The sequence below is a fragment of the Lampetra fluviatilis genome, chromosome 6, assembly GCF_964198595.1.
Source record: "Lampetra fluviatilis chromosome 6, kcLamFluv1.1, whole genome shotgun sequence".
Classification (NCBI taxonomy): domain Eukaryota; kingdom Metazoa; phylum Chordata; class Hyperoartia; order Petromyzontiformes; family Petromyzontidae; genus Lampetra; species Lampetra fluviatilis.
Window position 1 is genome coordinate 18,067,978 of NC_136280.1, and position 17,246 is coordinate 18,085,223.

The window sequence follows — 17,246 nt, forward strand, 5'->3', positions numbered from 1 at the left end:
CGCTAGTTAAAGCCGATGCACCACACATCATTGTTACGCATTGTATTCTGCACAGGCATGCGTTGGCAACAAAAACCTTGCCTCCAAAACTGACAGAAGTATTAAAAATTATAGTGGAATGCGTGAACTATGTGCGAAATAGTGCTCTGAGGCACCGCGTCTTCAGTGAGCTGTGTAAAGAAATGGGCTCTGAATTCGAGGTACTTCTGTACCATTCTAATGTTCGGTGGTTATCCCGGGGACATGTGCTGAATCGTGTTTTTGCCATGCGTGTGGAATTAGCCCTGTTTTTGCAAGAGCACCAACATTGTCATGCAGATTGCTTCAAAAATTCTGAGTTCATTCTCATTTTAGCGTACATGGCTGATATCTTCGCAGCTCTCAATAATCTCAATCAGCAGATGCAGGGCGGTGGAGTCAACATCATTGACGCGGAAGAAAACCTGAAGGCTTTTCAAAAAAAGCTACCGTTATGGAAACGACGAACAGAGAACGATAACTTCGCAAACTTTCCCCTGCTGGACGACTATGTAAGTAAGATCAAAGATGTATCTGGAATCGGAGACATTTCTGTACCCGCGAAACTGAAGCAAGCAATTGCCACGCACTTAGATGAGCTTGCAAAGTCTCTCGATGGATACTTCCCTACAAGAGAGTCATATCCAGCATGGGTGAGACAGCCGTTCACGTTTAGTGTTGAGACAGCAGATGTCAATGATGAATACCTGGACGAAATCATTGAAATTCAGCAGAGCCAGGTTCAACAGCAACTCTTCAGAACAACAACGCTCTCAACGTTTTGGTGTCAACAAATGGTAACGTACCCTGTTATTGCTAAGAAAGCCCTGGAGATTTTCATACCGTTTGTTACAACATATCTTTGCGAGCAATCCTTTTCGAGGATGCTGTAAATAAAAACGAAGAAAAGGAACAGACTTTGTTGCGAAAATGACATGAGAGTGGCACTTGCCAAGGTGAAGCCGCGCATTTCTGAACTGGTCTCTGAAAGGCAACAGCAGAAGTCACACTGATTTGCAGTAAGTATTCATTATTATGTTTTATGTGAAATTCATGTTTTGCTGGTTTTGTTCTTTGAACACAGTGATGTTGATGCACGGTTCATTTTGTGCACCAGTAAAAAAAATCATATTTTATTTTTCCAATTAAGAAGGGTTCGGTGGATGCGCATATGAAACTGGTGGGGTTCAGTACCTCCAACAAGGTTAAGAACCACTGATCTAAAGTCTTCAATGAATGGACGGCTAGATGCATGCTACAATGTGTAAGCATATGCACGTTGAATGTTTTATATTTTCACACGATAACACATACAAACATACTTGGTAAATACATCGTTTTACAGTCGATTCCTTCACACCTTCCAATGCATGCAGCACTCTCACGGCACTACTTTTCCACAAGGAGATGAGAATCTTAGCAGCGTCAAGCCGAAACATCACCCTCGTGTTCCGGATAACAGGCCTCATCAGGTACACCGTGTAGAGCCAGATCGCACGTTTGATGAATCCACAGGGTCAGCTCCTCTTGAAACCAGGAGGAGCAGACGTTGGGCAACACAGAAACAATGAATGTGCGATAGATCTCAGTGATCAAAGTATGATCTGTGTTTTGATTTAGTGTGCTGATCTTAAAGGTGCATTGAAAAATGTTGATACTCCGACTGATGTTCCTACTGTTGTGGAGTGACTCATGCAGCCAGGTATGGCTGTAGAGTTTGGTAGTACATGTTGTTGACGTCGTTTATTGTGAAAATTCGGTCACAGTTCCTATGATCACTGTTTCATTGCTTTTATGGCTTTATTTTGGTGATTTTCGAAAAGTTTTTTGGTTTGGCCATGTTTGTTTGTTGTAGTACAGAGTTAGACTGATAGCCTTAATCTAAGTTGTCTTGTGGTTGTTGTTGTTTGACTTGCATCCCACTGGGATTTTTGCACACAGTGTTGGTGTACGGTGCTTTTTCTGCAATATTTTGCTGTCTTTTCTTGGATTTTCTGTTTGCACTCAGTCACATTCACTTTAAGATGTTTTTTTTCATGTTTTAGTTTTTTGTTTGTTGCGGTTGCACCCGATTCAAGAGCCGAATGGCTCCGAGGGCTATACCTAATAAATGAAACTTGAAACTTGATCACCTAACCGGTCTGAACTGAAAAGCCGACGAAGGAGGCGGGAGTGCTGGTGCCCATCTTACTCGAGCAGAAAGAGAGTCGGCCCACACAGCTGGGGCTGCCTTAACAAAAGAGGGGGCAACCGCATGGACAGAATAAGGATTATGAACGTGGAGGCACCAGGGCAGAGAGAAAGCAGCAGGCCTAGAGTGAGCAGAGTAGAAGTGGTGAATGTGGATTCGAGGGACTGGGGAGTGGACGCGGCCCAAGACAGCAATGAGCAGAGCTCCAAACAAGACGAGGAGGAAATGGCAGTAAGATGGTGATGATGATGGATATGCATGCCTTTGTGCGTTTTTTGTTTAATAGAACTAACAGACACCATTCCCACGCCAACCTCAGTTCCACCTGAACTACCTGTAGTTTGTATTTCCCTTGGAGTCATTGCTGCTCTGGTTGCAATTGATGTTGCTGGAGGTTTTTTTACTGCTGGAGAAATAGACCATGTCAGCGAGGAGACTAAACATTACCAGTAGCCCAGTGAGTACCAACCGCACCTGCACCAGAACCTCACAGTGAGTGATAGTACATGGCTCATGATGGCCATGTCAGAGACCCTTATCCGGCCCTCTCCAAGGCCCTGAGTTTGACTTCAGCCCCCCACCTGGCCTTGACTCAGAGCTGTGCTCATTGTAGCCTGTGTAAACTTCTGGCAACTGCTACCTCAGAGTTAGACTCCCAGGCGTGGCTGCTGTCAGTGACAGAGGCTCCATATGAGTTGTTTGGTGATGTGAGACTGCGTCAATCATAGCAGATGGTGAATTATTCACAACAGACAATGATCTCAATGAGCTCTCACGTAGTTAAATACATTATTTTAGTCAAATCAGGGGTCGTGATTGCTATGGTCAATGGTTCTATGAGGGTGCCAAACAGGTTTGTCGCCTGGATTAGACTCCAAGCCATGCCAGTGACACAGTCTGCATGTGAGCGAGGGTGTAGATGTGTGATCGACGCGTGTCTATTTCTCTCTCAACAGGGAACACGAACTAGAGTAAATTAACGCAGTTGGATACGATGCAGGAGCGAGATCAGGCAAGAGCAAAAAAGGCATGAAGCAGGAGCCACTCTCATCAGTCATTCGTCGTGTATGTGTGTGTGTGCGCATTGCGCTATGAACCAGCGACCTGCGTTGCGGGGTGTAAACACCAATACTGGTGAGAAAAAGGAGGTCGGGCATGGTGCTGGCCAGATCACCGTCGCGATCGTGCCGGCCTTAATAGGTGCTGCTTCTCGCTAACAGCACTTGCTTCAACAGACTGGTCAAGGCTACATCATGGGGGGGGATCTCCATATTCGTTTCGTGTGTTCGTTATGGCATGAAAGGTGATTTTGCTTCGTGAATCGGGTCCTTGAGGCAGGAATGAAGCCCCCTGTTATGGTGCATACAGGGACACGTGCATGACGCTAGGAATCGCGTGGTCAGGATAGGGTAGGCTGCTTAGAGGTTGGGAATGCGAGAACGGTCGTCCAGACGTCTGGGAAGATCGTGTATAGTTTTCTTCGGGTCTTCCATTGTTTCCCTCCAATCATAAACGTGCGTTTAGAGTATTTGGCTCTTCTATAATTTTTCACGTGATAATCCACTTCGTTGAGCAATTATTTGTGGCCAGGTCGCATCTGAAAAGCCAAATAGCTCAATGGGCCTTGCCTGGTGAAATAAACATAGTTTCGTTTTACTGTGACACAAATCCTCCTTCTCCACCTCTTTTAAAACCTCAACTCTTCTCCATTGCCCGTTCTATTCTCTCCCTTTACCCCGACAGTCAGTCCCGTCCCTCCCCTATAGCCCTTTCGTGACCCCCACGTGACCTCTGTTACGATCATTCAACCCTCGGCCCTTGCATGCCCTTGCCATCTCAACCACACAATTTTTGTTATCGCTTTAAAACTATGTAAAGCACCTTGAGCTGCGGCGCTCTATGAATAAAAATGAAAATAAGACAAGGCGGTTACGTCTAAACTTGGTTCTAACAACTCAGGGATATATACATCAGTTTCCGACATTGTGTGATGGGGTGATGATGAGGCTGTTGCCACTGTGCAGCTCCCAGACTATGGAACATCGCTTTTTGCCTTTGCTAACAAGACAATAATCAGAGCCATTATAGCAATTTATGTCCTGTCTTGTGGGTGAGTAAGTGGGTGGGTGAGTGAATGATGAGGCTGTTGCCACTGCAGCTCCCAGACTGGAACATCTATTTGTACTTTTGGTAACGAGACCATCAGAGCCGTGGGAGCTGTTTAGGTCCTGTCTTGAAATATTAATCTAATACTTTACATTTGTAAGGCGCATTTCATCATTAGGATCCCAATGGAGGAAAGCAGGAAATTAGATAGAGCCAGTGTAAACGACCAAGACTATGGGGAAAGAGCTATTTTAAAAGGGTAAGGTTTCGGTGCCGATTTAAATATCACTAAATATTCTGATTGTCATATTTTCAGAGGGAACGTGTTCGATAGTCTTGAAGCTGCACTGGCAAAAGCCCAATCACCCCAGGAACGGAGCCTTGACCTCAGAATACTAAGAAGATCAGAAGATCTCAAGGACCTCATTGGTGTAAAAACGTGAAACAGTTCCTGTAAGTAATGTGGGGCTAACCCATTGACAGCCGTGTAGGTAACTAGCAGGACCTTATAATAAATTCGATATTTGATTGGTGGCCAATGAAACGACAAAAGAACGAGTGTGATGTGCTCAGGAAATGGTGTTCACGTAACCATTATAGCAGCATTCTGAATGAGCTGAAATCTACCGAGCACCTTATTCGGAATCCCAATCAGTAATGCGTTGCAATAGTCACTTTGGAAGAACACAAGGGGTGAATGACTCGACTGTGAGAACGAAATACAGTATTTTTTTTATCACGTGCTGTTGCGTATGTACGTTTTTGAGTGATAATCTAACGCGTTCAAAATGCACAATGGCAGAACGCAATGGCCACACGTTAAACCGCACGCATGCAGCCTTCTAGTCGTTCAGGAGGTCAGTCAGATGGACACCTGGATGGCGAATCCTTAACGTCCAAGTGGCAGTGTTCGGGGCAAGCTTCGGGGCTGTGAATTCAGTGTTAAGGGCAAACGTAGGGCGTGAATACCACGGTGTGTGAAGAATATTGGAGATGGGGGTTTTGTGAATAAGAACAAAAAAATCCAGAAAAACGCATGTCAAAAATGTTATAAATTGATTTGCATTTTAATGAGGGAAATACGTATTTGACCCCTCTGCAAAACATGACTTAGTACTTGGTGGCAAAACATTTTTTGGCAATCACAGAGGTCAGACGTTTCTTGTAGTTGGCCACCAGGTTTGCACACATCTCAGGAGGGATTTTGTCCCACTCCTCTTTGCAGATCTTCTCCAAGTCATTAAGGTTTCGAGGCTGACGTTTGGCAACTCGAACCTTCAGCTCCCTCCACATATTTTTTATGGCATTAAGGTCTGGAGACTGGCTAGGCCACTCCAGGACCTTAATGTGCTTCTTCTTGAGCCACTCCTTTGTTGCCTTGGCCGTGTGTTTTGGGTCATTGTCATGCTGGAATACCAATCCATGACTCATTTTCAATGCCCTGGCTGAGGGAAGGAGGTTCTCACCCACGATTTGACGGTACATGGCCCAGTCCATCGTCCCTTTGATGCGGTGAAGTTGTCCTGTCCCCTTAGCAGAAAAATACCCCCAAAGCATAATGTTTCCACCTCCATGTTTGACGGTGAGGATGGTGTTCTTGGGGTCATCGGCAGCATTCCTCCTCCTCAAAACACGGCGAGTTGAGTTGATGCCAAAGAGCTCCATTTTGGTCTCATCTGATGACAACACTTTCACCCAGTTGTCCTCTGAATCATTCAGATGTTCATTGGCAAACTTCAGACGGGCATGTATATGTGCTTTCTTGAGCAGTGGGACCTTGCGGGCGCTGCAGGATTTCAGTCCTTCACGGCGTAGTGTGTTACCAACTGTTTTCTTGGTGACTATGGTCCCAGCTGCCTTGAGATCGTTGACAAGATCCTCCCGTGTAGTTCTGGGCTGATTCCTCACCGTTCTCATGATCATTGCAACTCCACGAGGTGAGATCTTGCAAGGAGCCCCAAGCCGAGGGAGATTGACAGTTCTTTTGTGTTTCTTCCATTTGCGAATAATCGCACCAACTGTTGTCACCTTCTCACCAAGCTGCTTGGCGATGGTCTTGTAGACCATTCCAGCCTTGTGTAGGTCTACAATCTTGTCCCTGACATCCTTGGAGAGTCATCTTCTTGGTTCTTTCGGTAAAGTCACGTAGAAGGGAAGTAAAAAAATAATAAAAATAAAACATAATACAATAATTCTCACGACGTTTCGGCCACAACGCAAGCAGCCGTCCTCAGGTGAAAACCAGGTCTGTCGAGGCGACAGAGTCTGAATGAAACAGCACACGTGCTTGGAGCATATATATAAGCTGAGTTGGAAGGGGGGGAAAGGGCGCCTTGACAAAAGAATTTGCATATCAAGAGGAATTAAGCATATATATGGGAAATGCAGGTATGTGATTAGTACTACTTATGCCCGTGCATTATGCAGGAATAGCAGCATCAAAGGGAGGGGATATGGGAAATGCAGGTATGTGATTAGTACTACTTATGCCCGTGCATTATGCAGGATTAGCAGCATCAAAGGGAGGGGATAGGGGTAGCATTAATAAAGGGAAGGAGTTGTAATAGTATGTAGCTGCAGTAACTAAAACCACCACGTAAACAACTAAAGTATAAACTACATAGTATCATCAGTATACTAAATATACTCTACAATAAGCTGAGTTACTAACATTGAGTAATACATTACAATTCTACGTCGTAAAAAATATAATATGCTTCCATCTAAACTTTATTCTTTTACATCACACGAGTCTACACCGTACTATATACTGCCATAGACAAACCCAACATTAAATTATATACTGTATTGCTATAAATCACCCTAAACCTTATACATTGTAATATTACACTATGTATTATTCTACCAACCCTAATGTATATCACACTGCTGTATATTCACTATACAATTACAATACTATATATTACTTTGTACATTGTATTAAGCATATAAATTCATCTTCTTGGTTCTTTCGGTAAAGTCACGTAGAAGGGAAGTAATAAAATAATTAAAATAAAACATAATAAAATTATTCTCACGACGTTTCGGCCACAACGCAGAGTCAGACTCTGTCGCCTCGACAGGCCTGGTTTTCACCTGATGACGGCTGCTTGCGTTGTGGCCGAAACGTCGTGAGAATAATTTTATTATGTTTTATTTTTTATTATTTTATTACTTCCCTTCTACGTGACTTTACCGAAAGAACCAAGAAGATGAATCCCTGCAGTCACGAAAGCTTTAAATCGAAGCATGTAAATTGTATACTATTTGTTATTCTACACTGTACCATTGACCGTCGTGTGAAAGATACTAAGAGGAAGCAACGAAATATGTCAATGGGAGAGTAGTGGTAGGAAACTTGCAGCGGAGCAAAGAATCCATTCCCTGCAAAGAATACAATGCCAGTGAGTGGAACGCGGTCTGAAAGTCACCGTAAACGTGAACACAATCAGTTAAGATCCGAAATGGTTTATTACGTCCTTCCAATGATTGCTAAGCCAAAATCCATCTTCTCGGTTGAAATTGTCTCTGTGTTTGTATATGTGGATCGCCTCATGAACGAATCTCTCATGGTAACCAGATGGCTTGCAGAGAACCTCTGTCTTGGAGAAGTCAATATCATGTGAGCCCACTGAATTGTAACAGTGATCTGCCACGGCTGAGGTGTTTGTCCTACCGTCTTTCCAGTCGGCTTTATGTTCACGGATGCGGTCCGATACATGTCGTTTGGTTTCTCCAATGTAACTGCTACCACAGAGGCAACTTAGTTTGTAGACGCCAGGGTACTGTATGTCTGGAACCACATCTTTTACAGACGGTGCCAGATCACGGATTTTATGTACTGTGTTGAATCGGACCTGGATCTTGTGTTTTATCAGGATTTTGGAGATCTTTTTTGTGACCCCAGCAATGTAGGGTAAGGTGATGGTCTTGAAAGGCTCCTCAACAGGATCCTTCTTGATGGTTGGAGTGATGGCTTTGCGGATTGTGTAGTCGGAGTAACCATTAGCCTTAAGAGCTTGGCGTACGTGTTTGAGTTCACTGGCAATGTGCTCCTGGTCGGAGATGCATTGGGCTCTATGGTATAGAGTCTTGATGAGGGAATTCTTCTGGGATGGATGGTGGTGGGAATCCGGTTTTAGGTAAGCATCTGTATGGGTGGCTTTCCTGTAGACAGAGTGGCTCATTGAACCATCAGGTCTCCTTTTAATTAGGACATCCAAAAAGGGTAGCTTGACATCTTTTTCGACTTCCATGGTGAATCTGAAGGCTGGGTGTATGGAATTGATGTGGTCGAGAAATTGGTCTAGAGCAGGCCGGCCATGTGGCCAGATGACAAAAGTGTCATCTACATACCTCTTCCATAAGGTCGGGCGTAGAGTGGCAGTCTGGATGGCGTCAGTCTCAAATTTCTCCATTAAAACGTTGGCTACAACCGGAGATAGGGGGGAGCCCATTTTGGTGCCCTCAGTTTGTTTGTAGAAAGTTCCATTCCAGGTGAAGTATGTATTGGTTAAGCAGTGTCTCACCAGGGGGGGTACCCCAGCGTTCAGTCCTTGATGAACCAAGTCTTCAATGATTGTGATGGTGTCAGGTACAGGAACTTTGTTGAATAAGGAAACCATATCAAAACTGACAAGCAGGTCGTCTGGGGACAGGGCAATCCCCTTGATTGTCGATACCAGGTCAGTAGAGTTTAGTACCGCAGAGGTGTTTTTTCCTGTGAAAGGCCGTAGGATTTCAGACAAAAAATGAGCCAGTTTGTAGGTGGGGGAGTTGATAGTAGAAACAATGGGACGAAGAGGTGTATCTTCTTTATGTATCTTTGGCAAGCCGTATAATCTTGGTGGCCTGGCTGCAGAAGGTTTCAACGAGAACTGTTTGGTCTGATCAATTAATGCGGTTAAATCAGAAATGATTTTGTTGGTTTTAATGCCGAGGCTGTTCGTGGGGTCTCTTTTATTTTTGTATAGCTGCCATCGTTGAGTAGTTCTTGAATTTTGTTGTTGTATTCTATTTTGTCCATGATGACAGTGGCATTGCCTTTGTCGGCTGAGAGGATGACAATGTCATCCCTCTTTTTTAATTGAGCTAATTCAAAATGCTCATCTTTGCTGATGTTGCTAGTTGGCATCTTAGCGTTTTTGAGGGTTGCAGAGATTTCAGATCTTGCTACGTCTGCAGCGATGTGACTCAGGCCCTTGAGAGCCACATCTACTCGGGCAATTATATCATTAACTGGTATGTGTCTAGGTGTGACTGCAAAGTTTAGTCCTTTAGCTAAAACGGATTTCAGACCTTCAGAAATAGAACTGTTACTGCGATGAATTACGACTTTGTTAACGTCTAGCTTTTCAATGTGTGGGTCCGGTCTCTTGTTTGAGAGGCGGTCAATGGTACAGTGTAGCCTGGTCTCAGCTAGCTAAGGATACTTGCCAGCAGTAATTTTAACATCGTCTTTAATTATTCAGTTCGGGAAGCTTTCCATGGCTGTATCTGAGGAATTTCCATCTTGTACAGATTCAATGGGATCCTGATTGATGCCTTGGTGCGGTCGAGAGATGGCTCCCTATTGGTCAACCATGTAATGTATGCTGATGATATGCTAATTGCTGCTCACTCAGAGGAGCAGTTAGAGGTGCTACTGCTGAACCTGGAGTGTATCACTAAGAGGTGTAGTCTTTACAATTAACCCAACTAAAACTAAGCACGTGCCTGGGTACTTTTTGCCATCAACACTTCACCCCCTCAACTGCCCATTGGTGATGGAGAAATTGTGGAGAGAGTACAAAGTTTTCTCTACCTGGGCAGTGTACTCATGACCAGCTCCGATTTGACAGGAGAGGTCTTACTCCCAATCAGTCGGGCAGCATTTAATTTTCATCTGCAGAGTAATGTTGCGTGGAAGCTACCTGGTATGTCACTCCACACGAAGCTCAGCGACTTCTCTGCCAAGCATGCCCTTCCTTCCCGATGCTTGTGAAACGTGGACCCCTCTAACGGAACATCTGTGCCGGTTAGAAATATTCAAGCCGGTCCTACCTACAATCCATCCTGGGTTAAACCAGGCTGGATTTTGTGAGGAGTTAAAAAATCCTTCATAGATCTGAACACATTCCCATCAGTGAGCTCCTCTGGCAGGCAAGGCTGCGTTAGCTGAGTTATGAAGACCGCATGCCCAAGCAGCTTGTTTGACCAGATAAAGGTGAGTAAATGGGCATGTCACGGGCTGGAGAAGACATGGGCGGATGCGGTAGCTGAAGATGTGGAGCCGAGTGGATTTGCCAAAGACCGGTACCAGATGTTTCAAGATGAGTCTCAATGAAGGGATGGCTAAAATTAGCTAAGTTTGCATATTAGGGGCACAGTTGGTGCATCTGCCAGTCATCTCAGTCAGGAACCCGTGGCATCTGGGTCTGTCCCGTCACCTCCTGTTAGCAAGCCTTTGACATTTCACGTGGCCTCAAATTGTACCTGGCATGGCACAAGCGCCGTGGTGACGTCATCGCCACTTTGTGGCGAATGGCAACTGTTGTTTTGTGTGTCTGTGGCTATTTTCTTTGGTGTGTGTGCAATTGTGGTGACTCATTGTGCCTCTGGACATGCAAACCAACATCAGATCAAGGTAAGTAAAAATAAAACAGATTTTTTTTTTCTATTTATATTCCTTTAATTTATCTTTTCTTGAATATAGTATTTTTTTTATCAGACGCGAAGGTCGCTGATCTCCATCGTGCTGCAGAATTCAGCGTGGGCCCTTTGGTGGCATTCTTGCAGCTGATTGGCTGTAATCAGCCTTTGCAAGCCGATTTTGCTACCCTATTGCAAGCCGATTGGCTAATGCGGTGTGAGGGCGATTTAATTTATAGCAACCACCCCAGTAGTTTTGATCTGGCTAGGACGTGTGTGAATGCTTGAAAGCTTTGACCCGCGCCATTTCGAATTCTATGACTGCCCGTGACATGTTACACACATTTTACTCGAACTCAGGCCCCGAGAATCTCAGTGGTCTCAGTTCAACATCTGTGACCTCTGAACCACCTCGATTAATTTTAGTTTGCGAGGTTTCTAGTTGTTGTAAGAAATTACATTTTCAAATCTAGTCCATTTTGCTATAACTCGTTTTCACAACGCGAATTGGATATAATACGATGAATGCATTGGAGAACATGTTTTTTCGAACACGGATGCGAATTGGATATAACGCAATTGCATGAATGGAACTACGTCACGCGAGTAGGAATAAAAGTGGTTGTACGGCTGCCTCGGCGTCGCATTGCACAAGGGAGCATGTTGCTGGATGCTTCTATTTGCTACCCACGCGCCTCAGTCTTTGTTCAGCCTGCGTACACTTCTCACATGTTATGGTGGACTGTGCTTTACCCCTATATTATTTATGAGAACGCGATTTGTCCCATAACGTGGTGTTCTTCAGGAATTAAACTAGCACGTTATAGAACAAACTCTACTTGAAAATTTAAGCACATGTGATGCCAATGCTGCTTCAGGATAGCAGAGCGAAAATGAAATAACCCATGACGCGGCAGAAACAAAACCAGACAAAATATATTATCTTCAATCGGAATGTTGCTAGGAATTGCGGCGTTTCATCGTAACACAAAGCATACACACGTGGACACTGGCAAATCAGTTGTAGATTTCTTTTTTTAAATATTAAATGTAAAAAAGTCAGTGAAAAACACCTTGTACAGGAATACCATGCACTTTCGTCTGGTTAGGGACCAGAGCATGGACGAATATCAAAGCAGAGCCTTTATTTAGCCTTGCTCATTAAGTTTGATTATGTCAAGCTTTTCTTGCAAATTGAAAACCTTATGGGCTTTTAGATTTACTATCACCACACTTAGCACCCATTATGAATATATTCAAGCACAAAAATAAGTATTTCACAGTAATCACAAATATAACCACGTGTTTTATAATCATGAAAAGAACTATGAACACTGTAGTATGATACTGTTATCACAAAATAACTATTAATTGTTTACAGTATAATCACAAGTACAGTATTCATAATATATTAATAAACACAAATATGAGATGCTCACTAAACGACTTTTATTCCAAGATTGAACGAAAAAAATGGCACGTGGCGCGAACATCGTGGAAGGTTGGATGAAATCTGACAAAAGAGGAAAGCACGTGGACGAAATTTGAAATGTGGTTATAATTGAAAACGGCCGAAAGAGCGAAGCGACGAAAGTCCAGTGGACGAAAGTCAAGGTATCCCTATATACACATTGAGCTGAAAACTAAAAGCAGCTACAAAGAAAACCAATATTTGACATTTTTGTCAATAAAAACATACGATTGACATTTGCATAATATTGGACAAAAAAATAAAGAAAGCAAAGGATGTGATATTTACAGGTCAAGTTATATGAAACTGCAAACCCTCTTAGAGATTTACAAGTTACGTCAAGGAGCAAAAATCATCACGGGAACTCCAGTCATCCTCGCAGCGGCTTTGGGCTAGCCATCAAACGAAGATGGTCCCTGCATCGCGTACTTTAGGATGCGGACGTCTGGAATACTCTTCCATTTGATATTAGGAATCCACTGGAGCTATGCACTGTTAAATCATCTAGAATGAACTAATTGTTGTGTTTAGTTTGTTTTCCTTCCCCGGCACATCTGATTAGCACGGTTGGCTACATACAGTGATAAATAAGTTCAACATACATTCATAGAACACGACTCCTTGTAGATGTGTAATGTAGCATTTAAGTTAAATAAGACGTCGTTTAACATTATTTAAACATTTGTTGAAATGAGTCAGAAATCATTGGGGTGTCTAAAGTGGATCACCCTGTGCATTTCAGTCCTCGCAGCAGAAGATCCATCGTCATCATTCTGAAAACCAGTAAGCGTGATCTTCACTGTCATTCATCACAAGGCTTGTGAAAGGGTCTTGATTAGGGTCTTCACTGGGCTCTGTCGACATTGATTTTTTTGGCTAGCACAAGGAGAAGAAAAACACATCGTCAATAGAATCTTTATTTCGCTTAACCAGGTCTACCAATCCAAACGAGCGCATTGGACTCTGGCTCAGACGGAGTTCATAAGGGTAAGGATTTTGCAAGCGAAGGACCACTTGCTTACTATCCTGAGCAACTCGGAGAGCCTTTATATCACATCTCATCTCAACCATTCCATCATTACCCTGCTGCGATCTCCCCAAAATTATCCCAATGGCAGCTGTCCCCCTGCGCACCACAAGGTGTACACAGCACCGGCCTTCAAGTGTGCCCATTGATCTGCCAGTATTGGGCACAGTTGGCATCTGGGTTTTTTTTCTCCCCCCAATTCAGTCGTTTGTGCATAATTCGATGAAGTTTAGTAAATGTGCACCGTGACGCCAGCACACGTGGCTAGCGCTCGTTTTAGAATATCATTGTGGAATCCCCTTCCTCAGTCCATTCGGGATTCTGAGGCCTGTGTCATTTTTTAAATCAGGTCTTAAAACTCACCTATTTGTACAACGGGCTTTCTCTGTAACTTAGGATAAAAAAAAACAATAATCTTGTCTGATTGGATTACTCCAATCATTTTTCACTTTTATCATAGTTCTTTATTGTATTGGAATTTGGAGAGTCATTGATATTGTTATTAGCTCTCTGTTTTGCTTACATTGTATCTATACTTGTGAGTGTAGTTTTATTTTTACGTAGTGTTTTGAGATACTTCGAAATGAAAGCGCTTTATAAAATAGAGATGATTATTATTATTACAGGGATCTGGAACATCCTATCTGATGCAGGTGGTGCATTGTATTCTATGGTGAATATGTGCGAGAGCATGTGTGACAGTGTTTGACGTGGTGTGTGATGTGTGTGACACTGTGTGACATGATGTGTGACACTGTGATGTGGTGTCTGACAGTGTGACATGATGTGTGACACTGTGCAACATGGTGTGTGACGTGGTGTGTGACACTGTGTGACGTGATGTGTGACAGTGTGTGACAGAGAGTGTGTACATGGTGTGTGACATTGTGTTAATGCTATATGGGGAATCTTTGTCTTTGTACCCCCCCCTCCCACCTCCGTGTACTGTGCCAGCCTTCATAGGTGCTCAACTAACAGCGCTTGCTCATACAGTCTGTCAAGGCTATAATGGGGGATCGTTATCTTTGTCTCTGTCTACGATGAATACACCTACATGATTAACCAGGGAGGTCCCTGGGACCAAACCGTGACCTTACACAACCAGCGGCAAAAACTCGCTACAGCTTCGCAATTCTGCCACTTCCCTGGTGACATGGCAGAGCAGGATAATATAACTGATAACACGGAGCACCAACCACTTACCTTTGGAATAGTGGTTGAAGTCAGGGTGGCATAAACTACTGTGCTTACTGATAACCAGAGGATGGTGCGATATACTGGCAAAATGAACACATTTAGTGGACTAGATGCTGTAGAAATGTTCTAGTCCTGCACATCACTCTACCTGCACCTTAGCGCTGTCTATGATTCTTTATTCCTCGGGACATTACTCATTAAGTATATTCAGGTGATTACACTCGGGATGGGTCTCAACGATAAATAGGTGAATAACAGTAAATCAGTCGCTATTAAACAATTCAATAGTTTTATCAAAAAAAATTGGGAGCAACAACAAAAACTAGCTTTCAGTAACCAGAGCAACAGTCTCTCGGGTTAGATGCTGACAAAAAGTGTTGCTCAGAGCAGCAAGAAAAGCCTGGGCTACATTCGCGATTCTGTTGCCCTGCTTTGTAAAGTGGGGCACTACGGTGGCTAGGAGATGTTAACTAGATCGCTTGGTATACAGGTGGTAGGATCGATCCCAACCATGTACACCTGCTGTATATTTGGAGTTTGCAGGTTCTATCTCCCCATGGTTGTGTGGATGTTTCTCTGGCTCCACATTTAGAATAGACATCACGTATTTAGATTATTTCGCTGCTACTATAAATTTTCACGTGATTAGTCAACTTCGTTGAGCTATCATTTGTGGCCAGGTCACTTCTTAGAAAGAGCTACGTTGCTAAGTGGCCGTTACATGGTAAAACAAAAAAAATGCTTAGTTTAACTGTATGTTCTCCCCGTGTTCCACATGGGTTTCCTCTGAGTTTTCCAGTTTATTACTATAACAAAAAAAAACACATAATGTGACTGGCATTGGCCCAAACAATCCTGAAAATTATTGGCAAGATTACGGGAGCCTTTTTTGCCAGTATCAAGATGATGAAAAAAATAAAAGGCGTTTTACCCTTTCGAGCAATAATTCAGGAGGCGTTAAGATGTGCAAACACCAAATAGACGCACCTAATTTTGATGCTTTGCAATAGGTGTGTCGATTGTTATAAATACCAACATCAACACCTGCCATTTGCCACTACGTGACGGTGACATCACCACGGGGCTTGTGCCAGACCAGGTGTATTTTGAGGCCACGTGAAGTGTCAAAGGCTCGCTGCTGACAGCAGGAGGTCACGGGACAGACCCAGCAGGTGTCATGGGTTGACTGACTGAGATGACTGCTGCCAGATGCACCAGATATTGGTTCCAGAAATATGTGGCCACTACTTGAACATATTTGCACAAGACAGAAGAAAGTATAAACAAATTATAAAATGTGCAGTGGGCACCTACGGGCCATCTGCCCATGGATCGTGACGATGATGATGATCCTGACTAGACACGTGTCATTATACTGCCTGCTAAAACCAAATCTGGAGACGCATACATATTTAAGACGCAGTTTAAATGGAATAATACATTATGTAGTACATGTATGGAGTATGAAATGCACATCAGAATCAGATGATCTTTAAATATATTTTTCACAGATGTCCAGTAGGAGATGCACTAGACCAATTGATGTACGTCATAATTCCCACGAAGAGCATAATAATATGTTTACATAGTATAGCGTGTATATTGATTGTACCAGATTGCTATTGTGTAGTATAAACCACGAAATAATAAACTAAACTATAAACTATTTTTACTTTACCATCTGAGACCCACTGAGCTATATAGCTCTTTTTCAGAAGCGACCTGGCCATCACAAATGATAGCTCAACATGTACAAATGTATAGCAGCCAAATACTATAAACGTGTGATGTTGATTCTAAATGTGAAGGGAAAAACCGGAGGACCCGGAGAAAAATCCACACGACTACGGGGCGAGACACTGTAAACTCCAAATATACGTCAAGGTCGGAATCGAACCCACAATCTCCTGCATACCAGGCAAGGTAGTTAACATCGCTTAACCACTGTGGCACCCCAATACGTTGGGGATGGCGATGTGCACGACCACTCACCTGTTATTGTGATGTTGCCTCCAGAAATAACATAAAACAGCAATCACAATGACCGGCACAACCAGTAGCATTAACAGCCACAGCCACTGCGATCCGCTTTCCTCTGCGTCTGAATCTTGACGAGGTTCGTCTGAGCGAGGAGACAAATTCGCGCATCCACACAAAAGCAGCATCAGCAGCCGTTCACCGCTTAGTGGCGGTGACGATTACACCACTGTGCTCGTGCCATGCTAGGTGCACTTGGAGGCCTTCGCGTGAAGTGTCCAAGGCTCGCTGCTGGCAGATCACAGGATTGATCCTCCAAGTGTTATGGGTTAACTGACATGACCGACAGCACCCACGTGCAATCGATTTAATTTCTCACTGAATATTTGTCAGGGTCGCTGAGAGTAGACTGGTAGGAGTCGGTCATGTGCTTCAGTAGCCATAGCAAGAGGTATACTGGATGCGGTGTGCCAATTTTGGAAACATTTCCCAGGTCACTAACATGGTCAGATGGTGGCATGACATTAATCCCTTAAGGTGCGTGTACCAAAACGGTGCCAATTCAGCGTGTAAAGTCACCAAACAGATGGCCTATTAAGCCTGATCCAGGGCAATCTGGCCAGAATGGG

At 43.6% G+C, this 17,246-nt stretch overlaps 1 protein-coding gene across 2 annotated transcripts in view; it reads right to left on the bottom strand.

The window, feature by feature from the left end:
- Nucleotides 1-12,699: 12,699 nt before the first annotated feature.
- LOC144932938 (uncharacterized) overlaps nt 12,700-17,246 on the bottom strand; it is a 59,994-nt gene continuing 55,447 nt past the window's right edge. For both annotated transcript variants that reach the window (XM_078857338.1, XM_078857337.1), the window contains exons 5-6: nt 16,633-16,762; nt 12,700-13,292 (exon numbers count right to left, since the gene is read on the bottom strand). In XM_078857338.1, the coding sequence (XP_078713464.1) occupies nt 13,226-13,292; nt 16,633-16,762 (197 nt within the window). In that variant the 3' untranslated portion in view covers nt 12,700-13,225. The remainder of the gene's footprint in view (nt 13,293-16,632; nt 16,763-17,246) is intronic.